This window comes from Rhinolophus hipposideros (genome assembly GCF_964194185.1).
Source record: "Rhinolophus hipposideros genome assembly, chromosome: 16".
Lineage (NCBI taxonomy): Eukaryota > Metazoa > Chordata > Mammalia > Chiroptera > Rhinolophidae > Rhinolophus > Rhinolophus hipposideros.
The window spans coordinates 38,995,896-39,021,454 of NC_138062.1; the positions used below are offsets into that span (position 1 = coordinate 38,995,896).

Genomic DNA, 25,559 nt, shown 5'->3' on the forward strand with positions numbered 1-25,559 from the left:
ACTCAGGTCCCACCACCAGGTCCTGAATCACATCTCCTGGCTCGTCAGAGCCCAAGTGGACCAGTCCGCCTCCCTCAGCCCGAACTGGGGCCCATCTCATGGAGGACTCAGAGAGCCCTGTGATCACTCAGGCCTGGACAAGCACCCGAACACACCTGTGTCTCAGTTTAATCATCTGTAAAATGGGAGAAATGAGAGTTCCTGTCGCTCATGTGACTTTCGGGGCAGCACTTAATAAACGTTCACGATTATACTAATTATGGTGATTATCAGGAGGCAGAAAGAGCTTCACCGAGTCCGAGACCCCCACCCCCGGCCTCAGTCCCGGCGTCTCTCCTCCTCTCCCCACTCGGAGCATCGGTTTCCCCACCCCAGCCCCGAGGGCGCGGGGGTGGCAAGGGGCCCCGCGTCCTTCCCGCCGGCAGGGGCAGCACGGAGCGGCCTGGGACACCCGGAAGGGCCCCGCCTCCGGCCCCGGCCTCGCCCCGCCCAACCCGGCTGCCCAGAACCAAGGACGCGGCAGCGGCGACCACAACGGGGACGGTACGCGCCTCGGTGGCGGTGGCGGGACGCGGGGCCCCATGGCGGCCGCCGAGCGCCGCGCCTTCGCGCACAAGATCAACAGGTAGCGCGGCCGCTGGGTCCCCTCCCGGTGACCCCACGTGCCCGAGCCCCGCCCCGGGGCTGCCCGGCCCTGTTCTGCCTGGGCGCCCCCCATTCAAGTCCCTTCCGTCTTCTCTAAGTCCTCCGGGGCCGGGATGTGAGAAGGGGAGGGTGGCAGGGTCGGGCTGCGGATCGCGTCCGGGCTGCGAGCGCGATGGCGGCTGAGCTCGGTCCTCGGAACGCGGGGGACCGTGGGGGCGTGTCCCGGGGGCCTTCCTGGAGGCAGCGGTGCGGGGAAAAGCGGGGGAGCTGGGCGCCCTCTTCGCCCCCTCCCTACCTCTTGGCCCCTCCTGGGTCCCCGAGCCTGAGGGAATGGGAGTTGGGGGAAGGGGATTTTGCATCCCATCCTCTGTGCCTGGTTTGGGGCGCTGGGATTTGGTAACAGGGATGAATCTCCTGGCAGCCTTTGAACCCCCTTGGAAAGTTTCCCGTGCTCTTACCCCCGCCAGGCTCCCGTGTCCAGCTGTCTGGGGGGCAGGGGACAGCTGTGGATGCCCCCCCCCCCCCTACTGCTTCAGGCTCTCCCAGCACTGACTGGACGCGCTGGAGATGGATGGGCGATTGAATGGAAAGAGAGGGGGCTGGGGACAGAACCAGCTGGTGGGCAGACGGGGGAGGGGACAGGCGCCAGGCGCTGGGGGATCCATTTCCGTGGCCAGTGGAGATTGTGAGAGACTCAGTCTGGGAGGGGGATGTCAGACTCTCTGGAGATGAAGAGCCTCTCCCCCATCTTGGGGCTTTTGCCTCCACAGGGGTCAGAATTTATTCAGGGGTCCTCTCCACAGGGGACGTGTCCTGGCCACTCCCAGGTGAAAAAGCTGTCATGTGGGTCCAGCAAAAATCTGCCCCTTGGGGGGCAGATACAGTAGGGAAGACAGATGGGAAGCACAATAAAGTAGATTATTTGTTAGTGATAAGTGCTATGGGGACACACAAGGCAGAGAAGGGAGATAAGGAGGGTGAGGGATATTTTAGATAGGGAAGGCGAGTCAGGAATGCCTGGATGAGAAGATGACATTTGAACAAAGATCTGAAGGAGATGAGGGACGGGTCCATGCCCATATGTGGGAGAAAAGTGGTCCAAGCATAGGGAAGGGCCAGTGCAAAGGCCCTGAGGCAGAAGCAGGCTTGTGTTCATCTGAGGCCAGCCAGCCAGGCTGGTGAGAGTGAGGAAGTAGATAGTGGGAGCAGATCATGCAGGGCCTTGTGGATTGTGGGGAGGACTTTAACTTTTATCCGGAGTGAGGTGGGAACCATGGGGAGGAGATGTGACCTGGGGCATAATGGTTGGGCAATTTTTATGTTCTGTCATCTCTGTCTCTGAACCGTCTCAGGCTTGGAGCTTTGGTACCTCTGAGCCTCTTTCTTTCCCTCTTAGTCCTTATGTCCTTGGGTTCTGGCTTCCACCCTGGGGAAGGATGCTACAGAGCCCAGGGTAAAAAACATAGAGAAAGATCCTGGGGCTCTAGTGAATCATAAGCCAATGGCTCAAGTGTTCCAGCCACCCTCTGATGAGGTCTCCAGAGCTTCCTAGGGGACACCCAGGTATCTACATGTTCAGATCTGGACCTACATTCATCTATTCACTCATTCACTCATTCCACAAATAACCATATTAACACACAAATTAGACAGTCCATTAGTTTCCTAATGACTAGATTCCTGAAAAAACAAGATTTGGGGGGACATCTTAAAAATACAAACTCTTGTGAATGTAAATAACATGGACAAATGCTATTGTATGCAATATAATTTGTTCATTTTTTCACTTGTACTATTTAAAATAAAGTACAATATAGAATGGTGACAATGACCATTCTAATAATATGTTTATCACATGCTGGGATATCACGTATTTAATTGTCACTGGAGCCCCTTGACATAGGTATAATTATTGAAACAGACTCAAAGTGGTTCGGTCCCTGTCGAGGGTCTTGTGAAGGAAGTGAGCCCAGGGAGCGTGTGGCCATAGAGCCCAGAACAATCTTGGAAACAGTGCCTCTTCCTGCCACCACATATCCCCAACCTTGTCTATTTATTCTTCCTGGGCGTCTGACAGCAGTGTCTTCATTCTGCCTCTTTGGGATTTGATATGGGGCAGTTTGCATTTCTCATTTAAAGACAATGATTTGTTGCACCGGTGGAGGGCCATGAAACAGACATTGACAAAATTCCAAAGAAATGCTCCCTCCTACCCCATCCCAAAATATGTCTGCAAACATGAGCACATGCTTCTATCATTACTTTCTACCTTTTAAAAAATTGTGACGTATAGCATGCATGCAGGAAAGTACAAAGTTTAAAGAGTAATTATAAAACAAATGCCAGGGGAAAAGTCCGTTTGGTTAAGATGGGGTCTGTCTCCACCTTCCTGGGCCTCCCCACTCCTCTAGCCCCTCCTAATCTGTACCTAGTTCTGCCACTTGGAACCACTATGCTGATAGGCTGATGGTGGCTGCCAGCCCTTCCTCACTTACATTATGGTTTCTCCATCCAAGATGACTCCCTGTCTGCTGAGGATTAGTTTCTCCTGTGTAGAGCATCCTATAAACAGAATCCTGTGGGATGTTGGACCCAGCTTTCACCCAGCATAAAGCCAGGAGGAGGGCTCATCTGTCCTGCTGCCTGTAGTTAGGTTCATTCTTTTCATTGCTGCATAGTATTCTCCTCCCTGTGGATTCACCATCTTTGGTCAAGGAATATGTGAGTTGTTTCACTTTGGGGCTTACCAGGGCTGCTGTGAATATTCTCAGCCACGTGTTTCCTTCCGAGTATCTACACCTCCAAGTGGAATTGCTGGATCAGCATATCTTCAGTTTTCCTTGATAACTACAGATGGTTTTCCAAGGGGGTTCTGCCAGTGCATGAGAGCTCCCATTGCTCATCAACACTGGCACTCATATTATTTGTCTTTAAATTTTTCTGCCAGCCCAGAGGGGTGAGGTAGGTGGGGTGTGAAGAGGAATCTCGGTGGTTTTATTTAGATTCAATTTTCTCTCTCTCACTTTTTGCATAAGTGGGAAGCATTTGAGGCTTCTTCATTCTTGTCCTAGTTTTATCGTCCTCCTCCCCTGTGAGAGTAGACCTCTGTTAATCCAGCCAGTCCTGGGGTGAGGTCCACAGTCTCACACGAATTCCCAATGATACTCCATCTTTCCCCTCTGAACGTCTCTTTAGTGTTACACAGGGTTGTCAATTTTTCACCTTTGGAGACTTTATCTCATCTATCGCTATGTATAATCCACCACCTGATCTTTACAGTTACCCTCATTGCAATTGTGAGATCACTTCTTTTTTGAAATGTGCTCTCTGGGGTCATCTGATATGGAGGTAGAAACAGAGAGGAGTTGGGGTAATTCCCAGGGGTGGGGTCCCAAATACCCAAGAGGGTGGGGCTGTCCTTAATGAGACAGGGAGACAGTGGGAGGGCAGGTAATGGTCATGCTGTATGCAGGATGCCTGCAAGACGCCTATGTGGGCACACAAAGGAGGCAGATGTCACACGGGATGGATCAGAGGCCTCCAGTTATAGATGGTGTTGAAGCCCCAAGGCAGGACGGGACTGGTGCATTAGGACAGGGACAATGCAGGTTCTGGAGCCTCTGTCCTTGGCTCTGCTCCCCACAGGGGCGACGTGGAGTGCCTAGCACTGAGGCGCACAGACTTTGACCTCCAGCCGACCAGGGCTCGGTTCTGGCCCTGCTGTGTTTGGCTGCAGATCCTGGGGGGGTTACAACCCGTCTCTGAGCCTCACCCTGGGTGTCAAAAACAGGGCTGGAATTCCAGTTTCCTAAGATCCTCTTTGAGGCAACACAGTGATTAGTAAGCTTTAACTGAGCACTTAACTTACACTCAGAACCGCTCCATAAGGTGTGGGTACTGTCCCCGGAGCCCAGAGGTCCACAGAGGGGTGGTCACTCACCCATGCTCACTGAGCTTCAAGGGCAGAGCCCTGTGACTCGGTAACTGGCTTCCATGGCCATGGCATTGTGCACCCATCCTTTTCCCACTCCAGGGGCCTTTCTCCAAGCCCAGTGACAAAATGAAGCAGGAGCTCCAGCCCTCCCGCGTTTCCCTCTCCCTGCTCTGGGGCAGCAGCTGCAGAACAGCTGGGACCAGGGCACAGACAGGTCCCCTGCCTTGGTATCTTTTCTAAATCATCCCCTAAGCCCCAGTGTGCCCAGGCTTCCTGAGGAGGCGGCCCAATTTGGGGAATTTGAGGATAAATCCCTAGTTTTAAATACCCTTTGAATATTCTAGAAGCTCCTCCCTCACACTCCTTCCCTTCCCCCCTACCGAATAGAAGCAAGACAACGCAGGGACAGTTGACAGAAAATAAATAGAAACAGAAACAGAAAAGGAGTGAGGCTGGGCTCTCAAACTGGAGGCCCCCCCGTTGGGTCAGGGTTATGGTCAAGATTTGTTTGACCTACATGGATTTGAATTTAGAGGCTTCCAGACAGGGTTGAGGTTCCCAGTTGGCCCCAGTCTCCCCCACTCCCATCCTGTGTTACCATTGGTGGCCCATGGGCCATCAAGTTTGCAATCCTCAGCATAGTGCTTTTTGGGAGCACAACTTTTTATGAAAATTTCCAAGCACACAGACAAGTGAGAAGTGGAAGGAAGTCCTGAACACCTAGGCAATTGCTTTCTCAATTTTAAGAAGGACTGAGGTCCAGAAAGGGTGTCTCAACTGCCCAAAGCCACACAGCTAAAAGGTCTAGGGCTTCCCCCAATTTATAGTGGATTTAAGAAACTGGACCAGGAGGGAGATTGGGAGGGATTCACTCATTCCATCAAAAATAAAAACATATTGAGTACCTACTATGTACAGGATCCACCACTGGGGCCTCTGTGGGGACTGCACAGTCCTGGCTCCTGCTTTCACAGAGATCCCAGGGAGCAGGGGTCTCCATGCTCAGAGCCCAGCCTCAGGGCCTTTGCACTTGCTGTTCCCTCTGCCTGGCTCTTCCTTCCCTTCCTTCCAAGCTCTGCTGAAGGAATTGAAGGCCTGGGGAACCCTACCCCCACCTAGTCTGTCCAAAATTCTCATGCTGGACCCATCCCCTGCGGGTCTTGCCCCTTCACCCTTATCCTCCCCGATTTTGAAGGCCGGTGCAGATGTAGGTGACAGGAAGGCCACGGCCCTGACCTTGGTTGTGGGGTATGCTCTTACACACAGTCTCGTCTCAGACTCCCTGAGAACATGCATGTGTGGAGTGCCCTCTGAAAGCCAGGCCCTTGCTCTGTTCCCACAGCAGCCCTGTGAGGTCAGGGCAGCTATAAATGGGTAAACTGAGGCTCAGAGGCAGGAACGAATTATCTGAGGCCCCCTAGCAAGTGTGGGATGGGGCACACATTCTGGATGGGCTGCATGGCTGGGTGTATTTAGGGAACAAACGTCCCCCTGATGAGAAAGCAGAGACCAGAGTGTTAGTGGGCAGGACTCAGACCCCTGGTGGGGCTGGGGATAGAAGGTTGGATGAAGAGGGATCTGTGACCCCTCAGGCCCTTCCCAGTAGCAGTTTCCCCCATCTGTGCTTGGGGGGGTGTAAGGGCCTCAGTCCCATTTTGGGGGTGGGGGTGGCTGGGAGCTATGTGTCTACCATAGCCCTGGGACTTGCAGGCTGAGGTCTATGGATCCCGAAACCTAGGTTCTCTTGACCTGAGGCCTGTTTTTTCCTTTCCACAGCCTGGATTTTCCTCACATAGAATGAATTTTTTGGCCCCAAATCCCAGGGTCTTAGGGCCCTGCTGCCCAAGTTTTCCTGCCCCCAATGGCCTCCTTCCTTTCCCTGCAGGACGGTGGCCGCAGAGGTGCGGAAGCAGGTGTCCCGGGAGCGCAGTGGCTCCCCCCACTCCAGCAGGCGCTGCAGCAGCTCCCTGGGGGTAAGTGTTTGAAAGGTGCCCCCCCCACTGTCCTCTGGCAGAGGTGGGGTTCCCTTCTGATTGGGCACTGTACCACCTACCCCTCCCATTAGTGCTCTGTCCTGCCGAGAAGCTGAGGCGACTTCACTGGGAGGGACCCAGCCTTGGCAGGGAAGGAGTCCCTGGCCGGGCCCCAGTGTCGTCCCATTCCTACTTCCCTGTGAGTTGAGAGGGTGGTCCCCTCCCCTGCAGCTGCTTCCTGGAGAGGGGACAGACCTGTGGGTGGTCAGTGGGGAGAGGCTCCAGCCTGATGTTGCCCCACCTCCTGCTGCCTGGACCACCCAGATGGGGAGGCTAGCTGGGGGATGGGAGGTACATCCGGCTGCAGAGGGAGTGGGTGGGGCCATCTTGCCACAGGGCCTTAGGAATTGTCTGTTTCTTTGCTGCTGTCAACAGGCCTTTCCTTCCACTATTAGTTCCCTGCCCTCCCAGGCCCAGGGTGTGATTTCCTGCCTGGAAAAAGGGGTGGGGTGGGCCAAGCTGGGTTGGGGGAAGAGAGTCTGAGGTCACTGCCCTCCACGGAACCACCACAGCTCCAGCACCCTCCATGGCTCCCACTGTCCTCTTATTCAAGCCTGAGGCCAGCCCAAACCCACTCTTACCCTCCGCCCCCCATTTCTAGTGCCCAGGGCAGGGATCACAGCCACTTTGCTCCAAACCAGGTCCCACTGACTGAAGTCATTGAGCCCCTGGACTTTGAGGATGTGCTGCTGAGTCGGCCACCAGATGCTGAACCTGGGCCCCTTCGGGACCTGGTCGAGTTTCCAGCTGACGACCTAGAACTGCTGCTGCAGCCTCGGGAATGCCGGACCACGGAGCCTGGGATCCCCGAGGATGGGTGGGTTCAGCCCCATACCCTCCCTGTGCATAAGTCTACTCTGTCTTTATCCACTTCCCTTGTCCCCCATCAATACCCTCTTTCCCAATAAGCTCCCCCCAACAGTCCCACATTCAACTCCTGGCTCCTCTGTGTGACCTTGGACAAATCACGCTTCTGCTCTGAGCCTCCATCTCACTATCTCTGAACAAGGCAGAAGGGCATGCTCCACCTCACAAGTCACTGCAAGTCACAAGTCACTGGAAGGAGAAGCACTGGCCCTGTCTCTGTTTGCCAATTTTATTTTGCGCAGGAAGCTGGATGCCCAGGTGAGGGCTGCGGTGGAGATGTACACAGAAGACTGGATCATAGCCCACAGAAGGTGGGTCAGGTTGGAGGCAGCTCAGGGCGGAGGGTCAAGAGGCTGGGTCTGAGCCCAGAAGAGCCCATTGTCTGTAGCCGGTCCTCCTACTTATCTGTTCACTGTTCCTGCAGTGGAAGCCAGACTTCTCTGATGGAGCACAGGGTGGGTGGGTGGCCTTGCAGGCATCACCTGGGCCTTGTAGGTGTGCCGGGTACATTGGGGAGCCCTGATCCCTGCTACCCACCCAATCCGGCCTCCTCCTAGGTACCAGCATCTCAGTGCATCATACAGTCCCATCACCACAGAGACCCAGAAAGAGCGGCAGAAGGGCCTCACGCGCCAGGTCTTTGAGCAGGACGCTTCTGGGGATGAGAAGTCCAGCCCTGAGGACTCGGTGAGGGAGCCCCAGGTGGGCATCACCGCAGGAGTTAAGTGTGTGAGCTCTAGCCCCAGCTCTCAGTCACATGTGACGGGAAATAACCCAGAGTCTTGAACCCGAAAGGAAATATATCGGCCCCATGAGTGAAAAGTTAAGGGTAGTAATTATAAATATTTATTAAGTGATTAGTGTATACTATAAATGCTCTATACTTGTCCTCGTCTTTCATCCTGTGAGGCAGAACAACTATTACATCCATTTTACAGGTAAAGAAACTGAGGCACAACAAAGTGATTAGAGGGCATTCACTGGCCCACTGGGCCTCAAGCCTATTTTATCAACCAACATTTATTAAGCAACTACTTTATACCAATAATAATCACACCAAGAATTATCGTTTCCATTTTTATTATATTTACTTGTATAGATGTAGATGGGGAAACTGAGCCCCTCAGAGTTGGGATTGAGACCCTGGCTCACAGAGCTGAGCTGGAATTTGAACCAGGGTAGTCTAGCTCTGACCATAACTGAGTCTGGGAGGTCAGGCAGGATCCTGGGCCAGTGATAGCCCCACCGGGAGGAACTCTCCTTCCCCTGGCAACAGTGAGCAAAGTCCCAGAGAAGGCTCTCGCTAGCCCAGCCCAGATATGTCCTTACATTGGAGCTAATCCCTGGGGCCTGTAGATGTTTTGTTTTGATTGGCCAGATGAGGGTCATGTGAAGCCCAGAACGTGGGGATAGGAGTTGCCTTCCCAACAATGGTAAAGGAGGGAGGCTAGCCAAAAGAAGTTTCTGGAAAGAGGGTCAACAAAGCCCCCAGCTGACCCTTGGAGTGGTGACTCCACTACCTGGCCTTCAACTTCCCCATTTGTAGAATGGGCATGAGGAATGTCTCACCCAAGTGGGATAAAGGGACATCCAAGTGGCACTCAGCTCTTACACATTCTCCACTGGCAGGATGACCCCCGGCACTCCTCAGGCTCCCCAGAGGACACTCCACGAAGCAGTGGTGCCTCTGGAATCTTTGACCTGAGGAACCTGGCAGCCGACTCACTGCTGCCCTCGCTACTGGAGCGCGCAGCTCCCGAGGACGTGGACCGGCGCAATGAGGTCCTGCGGCGGCAGCACCGGCCCCGCACCCTGCTCTCCCTCTACCCAGCGCCTGACGAGGTGGGTGCCTGCAGGCCTGCACAGGCCCTGAGGCCAATACCCATCCATGAATGTACCCCTATTTATTATCCTACCCACATGTGTTGGGTGCCTACTGTATACCCTATATTTTTATTCAGTGATTTTTATTGGATGCCTAGTGTATACCTCTGTATTCAACCAGTACTTGTTGTATATCTACTATATAGTCCTCTCTTTCATCAAACAATGTAACCAACCAGTATTTATTGAGCACCCATTCCCTCTCTCTCTCTCTCTCTCTCTCTCTCTCTCTCTCTCTCTCTCTCTCTCTCTCTATATATATATATATATATATATATATGCCTATATCTAACCAACATTTACTGGGCACCTAGTGTATAACCTGTATTTTATTTGATGGGTTTTATTGGACACCTACTATATCTAACTAACTTTTATTAGGTACCTAGTGTGTATACCTGTATTTTCATTCAACCATGTATTGAGTCTTGACTGTATACTCCTATATTTATTCAATCAGTGCTTATTGGGTACCTAGTGTATATCTCTATATATGTTCAGTTAGCATTAATCTAATGCTTTCTGTATATGTCTGTGTTATCCAACCAACTTTTAGTAGGTACCTACTATATACTACTATAGTATATACTACTATATACTACTATTTATTCAACCAACATATTTGGGTGCCTACTCTATGGCAGGCACTGGGGATACAGCCATGAGCAATGTAAACCGAGTCCCTGCCCCCCAAGTTCACAGACTAGTGGAGGAGAGACCCACCTAACCAGGAAATTACAACCCCGACAGTAGTACCGTGATGAGGTCCTGGTAAGCGTCCCTCATAGGACCCTCCATGCCCCAGCCACATGGCCCATTGCAACAGGATGTTGTGAGCACCTGGAGGAGGTGCCTGCCCAGGTCTCGGATCAGGGGAAGTGCCAGCCGAGCTGTAATCTGAACAATGAGCAGGCATCAGCCAGATGAGAAGGGGAGAATAAAGGTATTCCAGGCAGGAGGAACAGCATGTGTAAAGGCTCAGAGGCAAAGATCTGCAAGAAGTTTCGTCAGGCTGGGGGTAAAACTGGTCTCAGGCCATGCATTCCTAGCATTACATGGAGGACATGTCCCAGCCTCACCCCCCGCCGGGCTTTTGGCAGGACGAGGCTGTGGAACGCTGCAGCCGCCCAGAGCCGCCCCGTGAACACTTCGGACAGAGGATCCTGGTCAAGTGTCTGTCACTTAAGTGAGTGTGCTGACCCACCCCTCCCTCTCTTCACACATGCAAGAGGACCAGTATGAGTTCCAGTATGGCACATACTTGGTACTCACTATGAGAGCCATGCCATTGACTGTGTACAGCTCTGAAATCCGTGAGGCCGCCCATGGGCTTTTAGGTGGGAAATAAGACTTCCTTTTTCATTTTTCAAAGCCACCAATCTTTAAGTACCACTTGTGTGCTAGGCTCCGTTTTCAGTATATATTAACCTTCACATATATTAACTCTAATTTTCATCACAGCCTTCTGAGGTGGGTGCAAGTGGTGAAACCGAGGCACAAAGTAATAAAGTCATTGTGCCCAAGATCATACAACTTGTGAGGCCAGAGTCTAGCACTCGCCCACTCTGTTGCTGGGATCCAGGCTGGAGGGGGCGCTGGTGACCCTGGGCCTGGCTTCTAGCCCCCCGAGGTCCCCTCCACATTAGTCCCCAGGGATCAGCCAGAAGTACGTGGGAACAGAGCTGAACAGGATGTGGCCTTGGACCCGAGCCCGGCCTTGCCCCTCCCCACCCTGAGTTCCTGCCTGGATGGGGGCAGGAAAGGGAGGCCTGGTCTGGCTTGAGGCCCAGGTAGGCCGCCTGCCCCAAGCACAAGGGTTGGGAACTGGCTCTGTAGGCTCATCCAGTCATTCAACAAACACTCATTGAGTACCTACTGTATACAGGACATGTAACCATGGGATGACCACATAGGGCTCTCTAGGTGGGGGACACAGCCCACACGAAGGTGGCAAGACATCTGGAGGGGGAAAATGAGGCCAAGAGGGGGATGGGGCAGGGCCAGCCCAGGCACGAATTTGTTCTTAGGGCAGCGAGAGCCTCAAAAATTTTTAAGATGCTTCCGTAGAAGGCACGTGGTGAGTTGGGGCCAGCAAGCAGAGTAAGACAGGGAGGTGGTTATAGTAGCCATTCACACAAGTGAAGATGGGGCTCAGTCCAGGATAGCAAAGGTAGCAAAGCACAACCCAGAGAGGGGAGACATGGAGGCCCAGAAGTCCAGAATTTCAGGTTGGGAGGGATTGTTGTCCCAAAAGCCGCCTCCATGACAACTGAACAAGGGCCATGGTTGTGATGGGAAGGGCTCTGTGTGACTTACTGTGTGTGTGGGGGAGAATCTTGGTGCCTCAGTTTCCCCTTTTGCAAAATGGGACAGGCCTTTCCTACAAGCCTTTAAATGATGGTTCTGTGTAGCCCAATGGGAATTAGATGCCCCTCACCCTGCACCAAGTCTGGGTTGGGCCTCGAGGGTACGGCGTATGTGGATGGCGGAACAGCCTCTGCCAGATCACCTCATTCACTCACAGGTTTGAGATCGAGATTGAGCCCATCTTTGGCATCTTGGCCCTATATGATGTACGGGAGAAAAAGAAGGTAGGAGCACTTTTCTTCCCCTTCCTCCCCCACTTTCCTTCTTGTTGCAGGACAGTGGGCTTCCTACAGGTAGTGACCAGCTGCTTCTTGTACCCTCAGATCTCGGAGAACTTCTACTTTGACTTAAACTCAGACTCCACGAAGGGGCTGCTGCGAGCTCATGGCACCCACCCGGCCATCTCCACCTTGGCCCGCTCTGCCATCTTCTCCGTGACCTACCCCTCACCTGACATATTCCTGGTCATCAAGGTGCTCACTTGGGCTGGGCAAGGGGGTCGTAATGGTGAACGTCCCAGGAGCAGTCCCTTCTCTCATGGAAGAAGACAGACATGTCCCAAGAACAATGATCAGGACTGTTGTGGGGGAAGCACAGGCAGAGGGGTGAGCCTGGAGAAGGCTCCCGACCCAACCCAGGTGGGGAGAAATCACATAGGGCTTCCCTAGAGAGGTGACAGCAGAGCCAAGACATGAGTGGGCAGCCTGTGGAGATATGGCATCCTGGCACATGGGGACAGACATTTAAAATGTTTTTTTTAAGTAGAGATGTTTTTCAGTTTATTAGAGGAGGAAAGACCTAGTTGACATATTTATTTGGGATTTTTCTAGGAGTGAGCTCAAATTTCCTTGCCAAAAAAGTTCAGTTAGGTTACACTAATGACATTAACGGAACACATACGGGCAGGCACTTGTCCCGGTCAGCCAGGCTTCACAGGGATTCCTGCCTTTGGTCCTCACAGCAGCCCTGTGAGATGGGGGTTGCCACAGCCCACATTTTACAGATGGGGAAACTGAGGCACAGAACAGGTAAGGACCTGCTCAGGGTCCCACAGCCTGGAGTGGTCAGGATTGAAGTCTAGTTCTTGTGGCCCAGAGCTATGCTTGGAGTGGCTTCTGTTTATACTAACAAAGAAAAATGAAGATATAGGGAAAATATGGAGTTTTGGATTTGGGGTGGCTTCAAAAGGTGGGGAGCGGTTCTGCTGGACAGGCAAGTCAACTGCTAGCACTCAATCCCCAGGCCAGTAGGACCTATGGGAGGTGTTGGAGCCAGCGCTCCAACTGGATGGGTGTCTGGGGCCTCATGAGGGGTCCGGGAGGTTGGGGATGGGATGGGGAGGTTGAGGTCCTAGCAGCACCTCACTGGGCCTGCCTGCCCCTCAGCTGGAAAAGGTGCTACAGCAGGGAGACATCAGCGAATGCTGTGAGCCCTACATGGTGATGAAGGAGGCGGACACAGCCAAGGTAAGCAGGTAGAGGCTGGACCCAGTGGTGGAAGGGCAGCCCGGCAGGCCAGATCCTGGATTCAGCAGGCCTGGGCACTGAGCTTGTGGGTGTCGGAGGGTCTTCCCACAGAATAAAGAGAAGCTGGAGAAACTGCGCCTGGCGGCGGAGCAGTTCTGCACCCGCCTGGGCCGCTACCGCATGCCCTTCGCCTGGACCGCGGTACACTTGGCCAACATCGTGAGCAGCGCGGGGCAGCCGGACCGAGACTCGGACTCAGAGGGCGGTGAGGAGGCCTGGCTGACAGGCCGGGGCGTGGCTACTGGGAAGGAAAGGGGAGCCCTCTGCTGGCCAGACGCGGTACCAGGCCGACTCTCCAAGTCTCCGTCCCTCCCTGCCTCTCATCGCTGTCTTCCGCCATCCCTCACTGTCACTCCCTCCTCTAGAGCGTCGACCCGCCTGGACGGACCGCCGCCGTCGGGGGCCCCCGGACCGGTCAAGTAGCGGGGACGACGCCTGCAGTTTCTCCGGCTTCCGACCGGCCACACTAACTGTCACCAACTTCTTTAAGCAGGTGATGTGGCCGGGGCCGGGGAAGGGGCCTTGAGGGACACAGTGCAGTTTCCTCCTGTGGCTGCACAGGCCCTGGGATCCAGCTCACAGGGACGGGTCCCGTGCAGGAAGCTGAGCGGCTCAGTGATGAGGACCTCTTCAAGTTCCTTGCTGACATGCGGCGCCCATCGTCCTTGCTACGGCGTCTACGGCCTGTGACCGGTGCGTGGCACACCCCGTAAACAAGAGGTGTCCCATAGTCACTCTCAACAAGCACACACTGACCCCCTGCTGTGTCCAGCCCTGGGGACCCAACAGTGACCGTGATAGACAAATTCCCGACTTCAGGGCCTTGACCTTCTAGTGGGGCCACAGATTAGAAACAGAATAAATAGGAACGATAGTGGGTCAAATGAAGGATACGGTGGCATGGGCCCTGAGGGCAGAGCTGATCAAATATGGGGCGAAAGACTGAAGTTGAGGATGCCGTAGGCCTTAGCACCTGAAGGACAGCCACCAGAGGGCGTGATGGGAGAGCCAGAGCCCTGACCTCCAAGCGCAGAGAGGGTGGGGCCTGGCCCAGAGGCTCCCAGTCAAGTACAAACCACCTACCCTCCCCAGCCCAGCTGAAGATCGACATCTCCCCGGCCCCTGAGAACCCCCACTTCTGCCTGTCCCCGGAACTGCTTCATGTCAAGCCCTACCCAGACCCCAGGGGCCGGCCCACCAAGGAGATCCTGGAGTTCCCTGCCCGTGAGGTCTACGCACCCCACACCAGCTACAGGTACAGCCTCTAGGGCGCAGCTGGGAACTTGAATGGGGGATGTTCAGGCATCATGCGAAATGAGACGCCCTTTCTCTCAGACAGACACCCAGGGTAAGATGCCACTGCTTGCTTTATTGGGGGTTGTGTAGGCATGAAGAGGCACATGTGCTTCTTTCACCCCTCCTCGACGGGGCCATGTCCTCTGCCAGCGTCTCCGCCTGCTTCTGTCTCTGCTTCACGGCCGGAAGCGGGGCCGCGCGGCCTGGCCAACCCTAGTGGACAGGCATCTCCTCCACGTGCAGGGGCTGCCTGGGCGTGGAAGCGTCCCTTGGTGCATGGCTGGTCCTCAGTTCCTCCAGGCAGGCTCAGGCTGGGAGTGCTGCTGTGTGGAGTCTGGCAGAGAGATGAATGAGGCTCAGCCAAGGCAGAGGGTCCCCATCTGGCTGCCCGTACACCCCGAGTCCAACTGCACTGCGTACCCAACCCCCGCCAGGCTCACCTCTCCTGGATCTGTCGGAGCCGGTATTCCTGCGCTTCCATCTCCCGCCTCTGTCGCTGCACGTGGCCCGTGAGGGCCCACACAATGTGGCTCTGCTCGTCAGCGTAAGCCTGTGGGGTCAGGACAGAAACCTCAGCTGGAGCCGCCTCACCTCCCGTCCCCTGACCCTACCCTACCCAACCCAACTCAACCCAAACCCCACCCCCGCCCAGTGACCCGGCAAATCACTGGCACTCTTTCACCTCAGCTTACCATCTGTAAAATGAGGACGAAATGGGACTCACTTCATGGGGTTATGAACATGATATGGAGTATTAAAGGGCATAAAACAGTGCTGGGTACTTACTGGATGTTCAAGAAATGTTACCAGTTACTCTAATAGTATGCATTTATTGAGTATCTACAATGTACCCAGCCCCATGCTGACTATTTTATCTGCACTGAGTCCCTGGCTCTGCTCTGACACATCAGTAGTTGCCCTTATTTGCAAATGGGGAAACTGAGGCACAGAAATGGACATGGGTCACACAGGGTAGAGGCCATGGTGCTGGAAAGCTGACCTGATGAGAGGGGTCTCTAGGACTTGGTCTAGAAGCAATTTCTGGATGGGAATCAAGGTCTTGACTCCCCCAGGGCTGGGAGCCCCTTACCTTTAAGGCCTCAAATTCTTGGCGGGCGTGGCCTAGCCAAGCGCCTCTCAGCCGGACTTCTAGCTGCTGCATGCTGTCCTGAAGCATCTGCTGTCCCTGGGCCACCTCCCCCAGCGCATGGGCCATGGCTTCTGCTTGCAGCTTTAGAGCATCTTCTTCTGTCTGATCAAAAGTTAATGAGACGTTAGTAGGATTACCAACTGTCTTTGTTTGCTTGGGATTTGCCTGATTTTAACACTGAAAGTACTGTATTCTAGGAAGCCACTTTTTCTGGCAAACTCAGGCAGTGGGTCACCCTAGACATAACTCCACCACAGACTCCTACATACCCCACAATGCCCCAACTGCAGTGCCCACCTGGATCTCCAACAAGCTTGTGCGTAGCTCCTGGGCTGCATCCCAGCCCTGGCTGACCTCTTGCCCCAGAAGCCCCAGTGCACGGCCGTAGAGGTCTACGCTATGCCTGGCGTCCGTCAGCCGTGCCTCTGTGCTCCTGTATGCACTGTTGAGGGCCTGGCCCAGCTGCAGGGCCCCGTGGAAGAGCAGGGTCAGCTCCTCATTCTCCGCTGGCTTCAGGTTGTCTATGGGGGCTGCAGAGGCAGGCTGGACCACCATTGCCACGGCACACAGCAGACACAGCATGATCATGGACATGGCTGAGGGACTGGGTACAGCCACAGTGCCACTGCCATCACCTTTTATGCTCAAACACCCCCTTAACTCCCGGTCAATCGTTAACCAGCCAGCTGGGTGCCCCGTGTTGCGCAAGGGCCTGGTGGGGGCGTGAGGGTTGCGTCAGACGAATGTCTGGTTGAGCCACGCTGGGATCACGCTAGCTGGGGCTCAGGGCCAGGTGTGGGCTGGGAGCACTGGGAGAAGACAGGCCCAAGCCCTGCTGGGGGACCCTGGGGCTCTGAGCTCTGGTTTTCCCACCTGTGGATAGGCATGACAAGAATAACAGTGAGGCTTTTGTGAGCACTGCTCATTTGCTCAGAGCTGTTTCGCTGCTGTTACACTAGCTGGTCTCATACCCTTCCCACCAGACTGCAGTTCTGAGGCCTTTTTGGTCTGGTTGAGAGCTTGGGGAGTGGGTGCAGGTAGCAAAACTCCCAAGGCCATAGAGACTGACTCCAGGACCCACACACCCAGATCAATGCTAACTGCCATTTTTCTCCCTGGATGACTGGGCAAGTGCCTCAATTTCCTTGCCTATAAAATGGGTATGACATTAGTCCTGCCTCGCAGGCTGCTTATGAGAAGTAAATGAATTGTTTCATGTTGAGTGCTTAGAACAAAGCCTTCCACAGTACGTGCCCCATTAGTGTTTGGTGCAATTATTGTCATTATTGTTACCGTCTTTGTATTATTACAGAGGCTCAGCTGGGAGGCTCAATGACCCCATTATATATAGATAGGGAAACTGAGACCCAGAGGGAGGTTGGGGCTTGCACAGAGTTATCCCTGGGGAAAGAGGCAGTACTCTCACCCCAGCCTCAGTTTCCCCACCTGAGAGAGGCCACATAACTAGTGACCTCTCCTGGAGGAAGCATTGGTCAGGCCCCTGAGCGGATGAGGGGCAGATCAGCCTGGTGGGGCTCATACCTGACCACTGGCCCACCTGGGCTATCTTCTTAGAACCTCAGCCCTGTCTCATCATGCCTCATTAGTGCCCCAAAGTCCCTTTGTGTTCCCAGCCTCTGCTACACTGTTTCTCCATCTGTGCTCTGAGGGTGCCTGTCTGTCTGCCACTCACATTTCTGGCCCATGCCCCATTGCCACTTAGCCAGTTCTTGATGTCCCAGCTGTGTGGCCACTGTCCTATGTCCTAAGCCAGACTTGTTCCAGTAGCCGAGCCTCTTCTGCCCCTCACGCAGCCCCCCCCATCTCTGCAGGAACCTGCTGTACGTGTACCCACACAGCCTCAACTTCAGCAGTCGCCAGGGCTCCGTGCGCAACCTCACTGTGCGAGTGCAGTACATGGCGGGCGAGGACCCCAGCCAGGCCCTGCCGGTCAGTGGCTGGGCCAAGGGGAGGTGGGTGGGCTCTCCCTGGTGGGCCCCTCATGCCCCCATTCCTCCAGGTCATCTTTGGCAAGTCCAGCTGCAGCGAATTCACCCGCGAGGCCTTCACACCCGTGGTCTACCACAACAAGTAGGTGGGGTGGGGAGACTGGCACTGATGGGGGCACGGGTAGGAAGAGGGGAGGGAGGGGCAGGTTCTGGGAATGCTAGTGGGGGAACCCAAGGCAGAGAGCAGAGATAGGGGCCCGCAGCACTGGGGGGACATGTGGCCGAGGAGGTGGCGGGGATCTTAGCCCCCACCAGAACCCCAGTCTGTCCCTGCCAGGTCCCCTGAGTTCTATGAGGAGTTCAAGCTGCGTCTTCCGGCCTGCGTGACTGAGAACCACCACCTGCTCTTCACTTTCTACCATGTCAGCTGCCAGCCCCGGCCTGGCGCGGCCCTGGAGACTCCCGTGGGCTTTACTGTGAGGCCCCCTGGAAACTCCCACGGGCTTTACATCCTCCCCTGCCCCGCCCCACGCCTGACCCAGCCTCAACCTCTCCCCAGTGGATGCCACTGCTGCAGCACGGCCGCCTGAGGACAGGCCCCTTCTGCTTACCCGTGTCCGTGGACCAGCCCCCGCCCAGCTATTCTGTGCTCACACCTGACGTACGTGCGCGGCCCCCACCACCTCCCACTGCCGTGGCCCCCCGTAGCTCCCCAGGCTTCTGTATCATGGGCTCCCCGGGAATGCATTAGCCACCTTCCCACCAACGCTTGGTGCCCTGCCAAACCCTGTTATTTCTCCTCACTGTCCTCATGGTCCCCCATTCATGCCCTGCCTTTCTTCTCATCAACACCCCTGGAAACCTTGTTGTCCCCTGTTACGGCCTTCAGGAGCCCTGGCTGTCTCATCACCCCATTATTGCCTCTGTGTGTCCTATTGCTCCCACGTGTCTCTCCCTGTCCTCTGCTATCCCTGCCTCCTTAGTGCCCCCTGCCTCTGCACTCACTGAGCCCCACTAACAGCCCTGCCTGCCTCCCTAAACACTGCCCCCCAGGAGTACTTCAGGGTTGATCACTCCCATGTCCCCTCCGTGAATGCTGTCACCCTCTGTCATTAATGCCCCTGGGGGCTCAAGTCTCCCATTATCCTATTTCCTGATTCACTCCCTTCAATTAATGTTCACCCTGGGGCTCCATTCTCTATTCCCCTATTAGCGTCCTGGGCTTCCAGCCTGCCCAATGGACCCCATCGTGCTTCCTTCCATCTGCTCTCCACCCCCAAACCCAGTCTCTGGGCCAGGCCAGGGGCAGGGTGCCCAGCTGCTCCCCCAGGCAGGGCCATGTTCAGGCCACAGTGTTGCAATGACTGGGGCCAGTAGCTGGATCGGTGGGGGAGGGCCCCCAGTGCCCACCTGGCGTGTCCCTCCCACAGGTGGCGCTGCCGGGCATGCGCTGGGTGGACGGTCATAAGGGCGTGTTCAGTGTGGAGCTGACGGCCGTGTCCTCCGTGCATCCGCAGGTAGGGGGTGGGATGGGAACCCAAGAGTCCAGCCCTGGGCTTGGGCAACAGTTCCCACTGACCAGCGAGGCCTGGCCTTAGGCCATGGACGTGACATTAGTCATCTGGACCTGCCACCCAGGAAGCTGCTGACTCAGGCAGGACAGCCGTGCCAGTGGCATCCCAGCTGGGGCTTTGGCCCTTCACATGGTCTCTCCCCCCTTCATTTTCCCCTCCTATTCCTGTGGTCACTCCCCCTCTCTCCTCCTTTCCTTCATCTACTTTCTTGTCCCTGTCCATACTATTGAGTCATTGATCCCTGGCCTCAGTGTCTCTGCCCACTCAGCCTCCTACTCAATCCCTTGGGGGCTTCCTATACCAGGTGCCCTGGCCACTCCCTGCTCACCCCTGGTCCCCCCCACCCAGGACCCACACCTGGACAAGTTCTTCACCCTGGTGCATGTCCTGGAGGAGGGGGCTTTCCCATTCAGGCTCAAGGACGGTGTGCTGAGCGAGGGTACTGTGGAGCAGGAGCTGCGGGCAAGCTTGGCAGCCCTACGCCTCACCAGCCCCGAGCCTCTCGTCGCCTTCTCTCACCATGTGCTGGACAAGCTCGTACGTCTGGTCGTACGGCCTCCAATCATCGGCGGCCAGATAGGTGAGTAGACAAGGCCTCAGACCTCAGTTTCCCAATCTGGAAAATGACCTCAACCCCCTGGGCCAAGAGCTAGTCCTCTGTGATCGTTTGATGGCCACATGATCCCTTGAACCCTAAGGTCTATTCCTCAGGAAGGTAGGAGGCCCTGGGCCCTGGAACATGACCTCTGCTCTGTCTGGCAGTGAACCTGGGTCGTGGAGCCTTTGAAGCAATGGCCCATGTAGTCAGCGTCGTCCACCGGAGCCTAGAGGCTGCCCAGGATGCCCGTGGTCACTGCCCACTGCTGGCTGCCTATGTCTACTATGCATTCCGACTGCCTGGCACTGAGCCCAGCCTCCCAGGTGGTGAGTGTTGGTGGAAGACACTAGGGGACAGGAAATATCTGGGAGGAGAGGTCCTGGCATATGCAAAGGTCCTAGGCCTCACAAGCCTTGGTTGGTTTGAGCAAATTCTAAAAGAGGAGTAACTTTTTGCCCTACTCTCTGGTGTGTGGTCTCTGTACACTAGATTGGCAGCTGATTCAGCCAGTTAGCAAATGGGAACTCAAGCAGGGTTGCCTGGGTTTGAATTGCAGCTCTGCCTTCTATAAGCTCTGTGATCCTGGGCACCTGGCTTCACCTCTCTGGGCCTGTTTTCCTATTTGTAAAATGGCGACAATAACAGCATCCCCTTCTGGGGGCACTGGTAACAGTAAATGACACAGTAATCCATGCAAAATGCTTGGCACAATGAGTAGTCAATGAAGTTTGATTTTTTTTTTTCTCATTTGATAAATAATTAATAATAACCACTAACCCCTCTGGGCATTTACTATGTAGCAAGCACTTACTATGTTCTCAGTGTTTTTTAGTCTCCCCCAAATTAGTATGAGGTAGCAGCCATTCTCACATCCATTTTATAGGTGAGGAACCTGGAGACTCAGAAAAAGAAAGTGACTTCACGAGGGGCAGCCCACTGGGAAGGGGCAGGTCATTGGGGCAAGTAGGCTGGTGGCTGACCATATTCCCTTCATGCTCAGGGGTCCCTCCAGTGACAGTGCAGCCTGCCACACTGGCCCGTGGCCCTGGTCGCCCTGCAAGCCTCTACCTGGCTCGCTCTAAAAGCATTAGCAGCAGCAACCCTGACTTGGCCGTGGCCCTTGGCTCTGTGGATGATGAGGTCTCCCGCATTCTGGCTAGCAAGGTAGGGTGAGGGGGGCCCCTGAAACCTCCAGCTTCAGTAGCCACGGCTGCCAGGTGGGTGGATAAAGGATCTCAGTGTTGATGGAGGACAGGAAATAACAGAGCAGCATGGACACAGGCTTGACTCTGGACGGTAGGGCCGGGCTGTGGCTGTCACAGGATAGGAGCTGTGACAGGTGGGCACTGGGCTCCACACTCTGGAGCTGACCCAAGAATGGGTGGCTGGAACTTGGCCTGGTTGAAAAAAAGAGAAGTGTGTACATAGTACAGCAGGTACATATACATGTGTGCTCCAGCTCCACACATGTACGTACACAGGTGCATATATGTGTGTGCCCCATGAATACGTACACAGGTGTATATACATGTCTTTGCCCATGCACATACATACACAGATACACATAACGTGTGTCCCATGCACATGCAAACAGGTGCACATACTTATGTACCCCATGCACATACATACACAGGAGGCATATACGTGTGCATTCCATGCATGTGTGTGCACACCCATTTTCCAGGGTTGTGTACGGGTGTCCACATGGGCACACATATAGTCCAGGGCAGTGTTCACACTTTGGGGTTTCATGTTGGTTTCTCTGCCCTCTGCCTGTGGATTCTACCACTTGCCCATGTATCTCCAGGGTATCGACCGCTCACACTCCTGGGTGAATTCTGCTTATGCTCCAGGAGGCAGCAAGGCTGTGCTGCGACGGGCACCCCTTTATTGTGGGGCCGACCCCAGACAGGTGCCCTCCCTCCCTGCCCCTGCATGTGTGTGACCCCACCTCAGAATGAGCTCCTCTTACCTCCCTGGCTGCAGCTGACTAACCGAGGGGGGCTGCCTGAAGGAGGCAATGGACTCCTCCTGCCTTTGTTTGGGTCTGTGGAGCTGGTGTGGTAGGCATCACGGGGTCATTTAAACCAGCCTTCTGCTGCTACATGGGCCACAGCCTCAGGCAGAGACAGAAGGAACAGGGGTGGTATATGTAAATAGCATGCAAATGTATGCAAATCCAACTACTGTAACCTTACTGCCCTGCATGGCCTATTTTTCCCTTTAATCCACTCTGTTCAGGAGACTCTTGAATTCTCCCTTTGACACAGCAACCTGAATGGTGCCAAGGGGACAGAATTGAACCTCTGGGCTCCCCCATCCTGTTTCAGGCAAAGAGGGACCCCTGTGGGCAGTTCCCTTTATTCTAGCCCTTTCCGAGACACCTGGTGTGGGGAGGGGCTATCCTTTCCCACAGACCTGGGTCCGAGTCCTGGCTCTGCTATGGGCTCACTCTGTACTCTAGGCTCTGTACCACATTTTCAGATGTGGTAAAGATTCAAAGTAAAGTGCTCAGTGCAGCTGTCCCTAACCTGGGAGGGAGTAGGGCATTGCAGGTGGGATGTTTTGGTGGGATAGTTCCTCGGCCCAGCCTTGCCCCAGACCTGCTGGCCAGTTGAGGAGATAGACATCAATCAAACACACACCAGTGTATGAGTGCATAGGGTGAAAATGCCTGAAAGGACACTAACAGAAACCGGGCCACCAGCCTCCCTCTAGGTGGTCTGGGGGCCTCTCCAGGAAGATGACATTTTTGCTGGCACCTGAAGGGTGAGGTGGAGCCAGGAAGGCACAGGGACTGGTTTCCCTGCACATTTGGCCCCAGGCCCTGTTCCAGTTTTGTGCCCATCACCCAGGCAACCTGCACTGCATGGTGGGCCAGGGGACTATTAGCAGCACAAGCAGGGGGAGTTTTGGACAGACTTCTGCCAGGATTGCTGGGAATCTGGGTTCATGGGCCCTGCCAGCCCCCGTTCATTTTTATCAGGACTCCCACCAGTGCCGTCAGATCTCTAAGGCGTCAGCTGAGCCTTGAAGATCACATAGGATATGATGAGGAGGGTATGATGAAGATCACATAGGATATGCAGTGGATGGCCCATCTGGTACATGCCAAGGAGGCAGAGCATGTGTCTGGGACTGTGGGAGCTGGGGGGCCCTCCAGTGCTGAGGCAGAGGCCTGAGCAGGTCCCAGGGCTGGGCCACCCCCATCATTGGACCTCCTGTCCCTGTCAGCAGCCTCACTTCCTGACCAGCAAAGGAAGAGGGGAGAGTGGAGCCTGTGCCCCCATACCCATTTCACAGATGGGGACAATGAAACACAGCAAGGTTCCAAGCAAGGCTGGAGTGGGGCTAGGCCTGGAACCCGGGGCTCTCTCATCTGCTTCCACTGCCTCTCATCACCATCTCACCTCCTCTGTCCTATATTTCTTCTTTCTCCTCCATGGTCACTTTACCCCCCTCTGTCTATACTCTCCCTCTTCCGTATCTGTTCCGTCTTCCTCCTCTATCCACCTCTGAACTCACTGACTCAATCACACTCTCCACCCTTGTCCACACTCCTCTTACCTCCTCTGACCACATGTTCTCTTTTCACTGTCTACGTTGATTTCACCTTCTCCACCTACACTCCCCCCATCCATTCTCTCACCTATGTCCCTACCTGGTCCCGCTCCATCCACGCTCATCTTTGCACTCTCTGCCAGTGGGCTCTGGGCCACATTCTCAACTATTCTGTTTGCCCTGCTTGTCACCTTACTATGTCTTCCTTGTTATTTTCATCTCTATCACACTCTTTCCTTCTTTTTTTTTTTTTTTTTTAGTGTTTGAATAATTTATTCCAAAAGTATTGAAAAAAATGCCACATGACTTGTTTATTATTGTAAATGCAATTTCTTTTTTTTTTTTTTCTTTCTTTTTTTTTTAAATTAATTTTATTGGGGTGACAATTGTTAGTAAATTTACATAGATTTCAGGTATACAATTCTGTATTACATCATCTATAAATCCCATTGTGTGTTCACCACCCAGAGTCAGTTCTCCTTCCATCACCATATATTTGATCCCCTTTACCCTCATCACCCACCCCCCACCCCCACACTCTTTCCTTCTTTATGCCCCTACTGCCCATCCACACTGACACATTTTCCTCTGTCCATGTAAATCATCTCTCTTCCTGTCCACACCACCAACACCCACACTAACCCCCCGTCGCCATTCCACCCTCTTCATCCCATCTCATCATAGGCCACCGAACGCAGCTCTAACCGAACCTCCTACCTCGAGAGCTCCTCCTCCTCAGCCCCACCAGCCACCCAGCCGAGACCCACTGTGCAGAAGGTAGTGGAAGGCAGAGGGTGGGTGATGAAATTTTGGTCCAGTCTCAGCAAAGGGGTTCAGAGTTCCCATCCCCTGAGCCCAGCAGGGTCTGGAGAGCATGGGGAAAGGACACATCGAATCCTTCTGCCCTCTGTCTCCTGCATGGCCTCCTGCTGATCTAACCCCAAGCCCTCTAGCTGCATCTTCCCCTGTCATGCCCTCCAGAGGGGGGTAGGGATAGGCTCCTCTGCTCTCTGTGACCCCTGTCCCTGCCTCCAGCTTCTTCACGAGGAGCTGGCTTTGCAGTGGGTGGTCAGTGGCAGTGCTGTGCGTGAGGCCGTCCTGCAGCACGCCTGGTTCTTCTTTCAACTCATGGTAAGATGGCCTCCTCCCCTCCTGAGAGCAAGAGGCGCCCAGAGGAAACGCTCTCCTTGGGGAGAGAAACCTCCTGAGATTATACCTGAGACTGAGAAATGGCCCAAAAGACCTCCACATAGAAAGATAAGAGATGCCTAAGGGAATCTCTCCCTGGAGAGAAGCCCCCTGAAACTTAACCGAAACCCCTTCCATAGAGAGAAAGTATCCTCCACCTTCCCTATGAGACTGTCTGGAGAGACCCCTAACTAGTGAGGTGACCCCCTTCAAGAGACAGCTCCAGAGAGAGGGAAACCTATTTGGTCACCTCCCCTGCCAAACTCTTCAAGAGGTGCCTTGAAAGACCCTTCCTGACTACAAGCCCCACCCCATTTGGTGGGCCTTCAAGTCCCACCCAGGGCTCCCTCAAGCCCCACCCTATCCACAGACTTTGCCCCAGGAGACCTGTTCCATTCCCTCATTTTTCCCACCCCTTGCACTCTGCCTGGGACCCACTCAGACTCCTCCAGTGGCTTTCTGAAGCCCTGCCACAATCTGCAAGTCCCGCCTACAGCCTCTCAGGCCCTACCCTCAGCCCAGAATTACTGGGCTCAATCTCCACCCAGGACCCCTTATGCCAGCCTTTAGACTATCTCCCTTGCTGTTAAAGTATCACTTGCAGCTCTTCAAGCCCCATCCCGCTTCTCGCCCCACTCCCCAGGTGAAAAGCATGGCAGTGCACCTGATTCTGGGCCAGCGGCTGGACACACCCCGCAAGCTCCGCTTCCCTGGGCGTTTCCTGGACGACATAGCGGCTCTAGTGGGCTCTGTAGGCATGGAGGTCATCACCCGAGTCCACAAGGTGAAGGGGGAGGGTCCTCAATGTGGGAAGGGCTTGAGGGAGGACATAGATGTGGGGGGCGCCAATCCTGCCCAATGCTTCTTGGCTGTGAGACCATGAATCCCATTTGCTGGATGAGTCGGTTCATTCAGCATCTATTTCTTGAGCACCTACTGTGTGCATAACCCTGTGCTGGGCACTAGAGACACAGCAGTAAACAAAAC

The 25,559-nt window shown here is 54.6% G+C and overlaps 2 protein-coding genes across 5 annotated transcripts in view; one reads left to right on the forward strand and one right to left on the reverse strand.

Moving 5' to 3' along the window:
- Positions 1-507: 507 nt before the first annotated feature.
- DOCK6 (dedicator of cytokinesis 6) overlaps positions 508-25,559 on the forward strand; it is a 40,772-nt gene continuing 15,720 nt past the window's right edge. The window contains exons 1-26 of one of the 4 annotated variants that reach the window (XM_081077166.1): positions 508-625; positions 6,465-6,552; positions 7,254-7,429; positions 7,722-7,790; positions 8,037-8,166; positions 9,109-9,321; positions 10,464-10,549; positions 11,888-11,954; positions 12,054-12,203; positions 13,116-13,196; positions 13,308-13,461; positions 13,622-13,749; positions 13,856-13,949; positions 14,349-14,511; positions 17,535-17,652; positions 17,723-17,793; positions 17,989-18,127; positions 18,211-18,312; positions 19,082-19,168; positions 19,574-19,805; positions 19,988-20,149; positions 20,824-20,987; positions 21,631-21,735; positions 24,069-24,161; positions 24,420-24,515; positions 25,216-25,356. In XM_081077166.1, coding sequence (XP_080933292.1) covers positions 582-625; positions 6,465-6,552; positions 7,254-7,429; positions 7,722-7,790; positions 8,037-8,166; positions 9,109-9,321; positions 10,464-10,549; positions 11,888-11,954; positions 12,054-12,203; positions 13,116-13,196; positions 13,308-13,461; positions 13,622-13,749; positions 13,856-13,949; positions 14,349-14,511; positions 17,535-17,652; positions 17,723-17,793; positions 17,989-18,127; positions 18,211-18,312; positions 19,082-19,168; positions 19,574-19,805; positions 19,988-20,149; positions 20,824-20,987; positions 21,631-21,735; positions 24,069-24,161; positions 24,420-24,515; positions 25,216-25,356 — 3,153 coding nt within the window. In that variant the 5' untranslated portion in view covers positions 508-581. Of the gene's footprint in view, positions 626-6,464; positions 6,553-7,253; positions 7,430-7,721; positions 7,791-8,036; positions 8,182-9,108; positions 9,322-10,463; positions 10,550-11,887; positions 11,955-12,053; positions 12,204-13,115; positions 13,197-13,307; positions 13,462-13,621; positions 13,750-13,855; positions 13,950-14,348; positions 14,512-17,534; positions 17,653-17,722; positions 17,794-17,988; positions 18,128-18,210; positions 18,313-19,081; positions 19,169-19,573; positions 19,806-19,987; positions 20,150-20,823; positions 20,988-21,630; positions 21,736-24,068; positions 24,162-24,419; positions 24,516-25,215; positions 25,357-25,559 lie in introns of all 4 variants that reach the window. The other 3 variants (XM_081077163.1, XM_081077164.1, XM_081077165.1) reach the window with 3 other exon arrangements.
- Positions 14,859-16,296, reverse strand: ANGPTL8 (angiopoietin like 8; the record flags this gene model as incomplete). The annotated part of the gene is made up of 4 exons (XM_081077167.1): positions 14,859-14,886; positions 14,993-15,102; positions 15,643-15,804; positions 16,000-16,296. 4 exons carry the CDS (start codon positions 16,294-16,296, stop codon positions 14,859-14,861), a joined length of 597 nt encoding a protein of 198 aa, XP_080933293.1.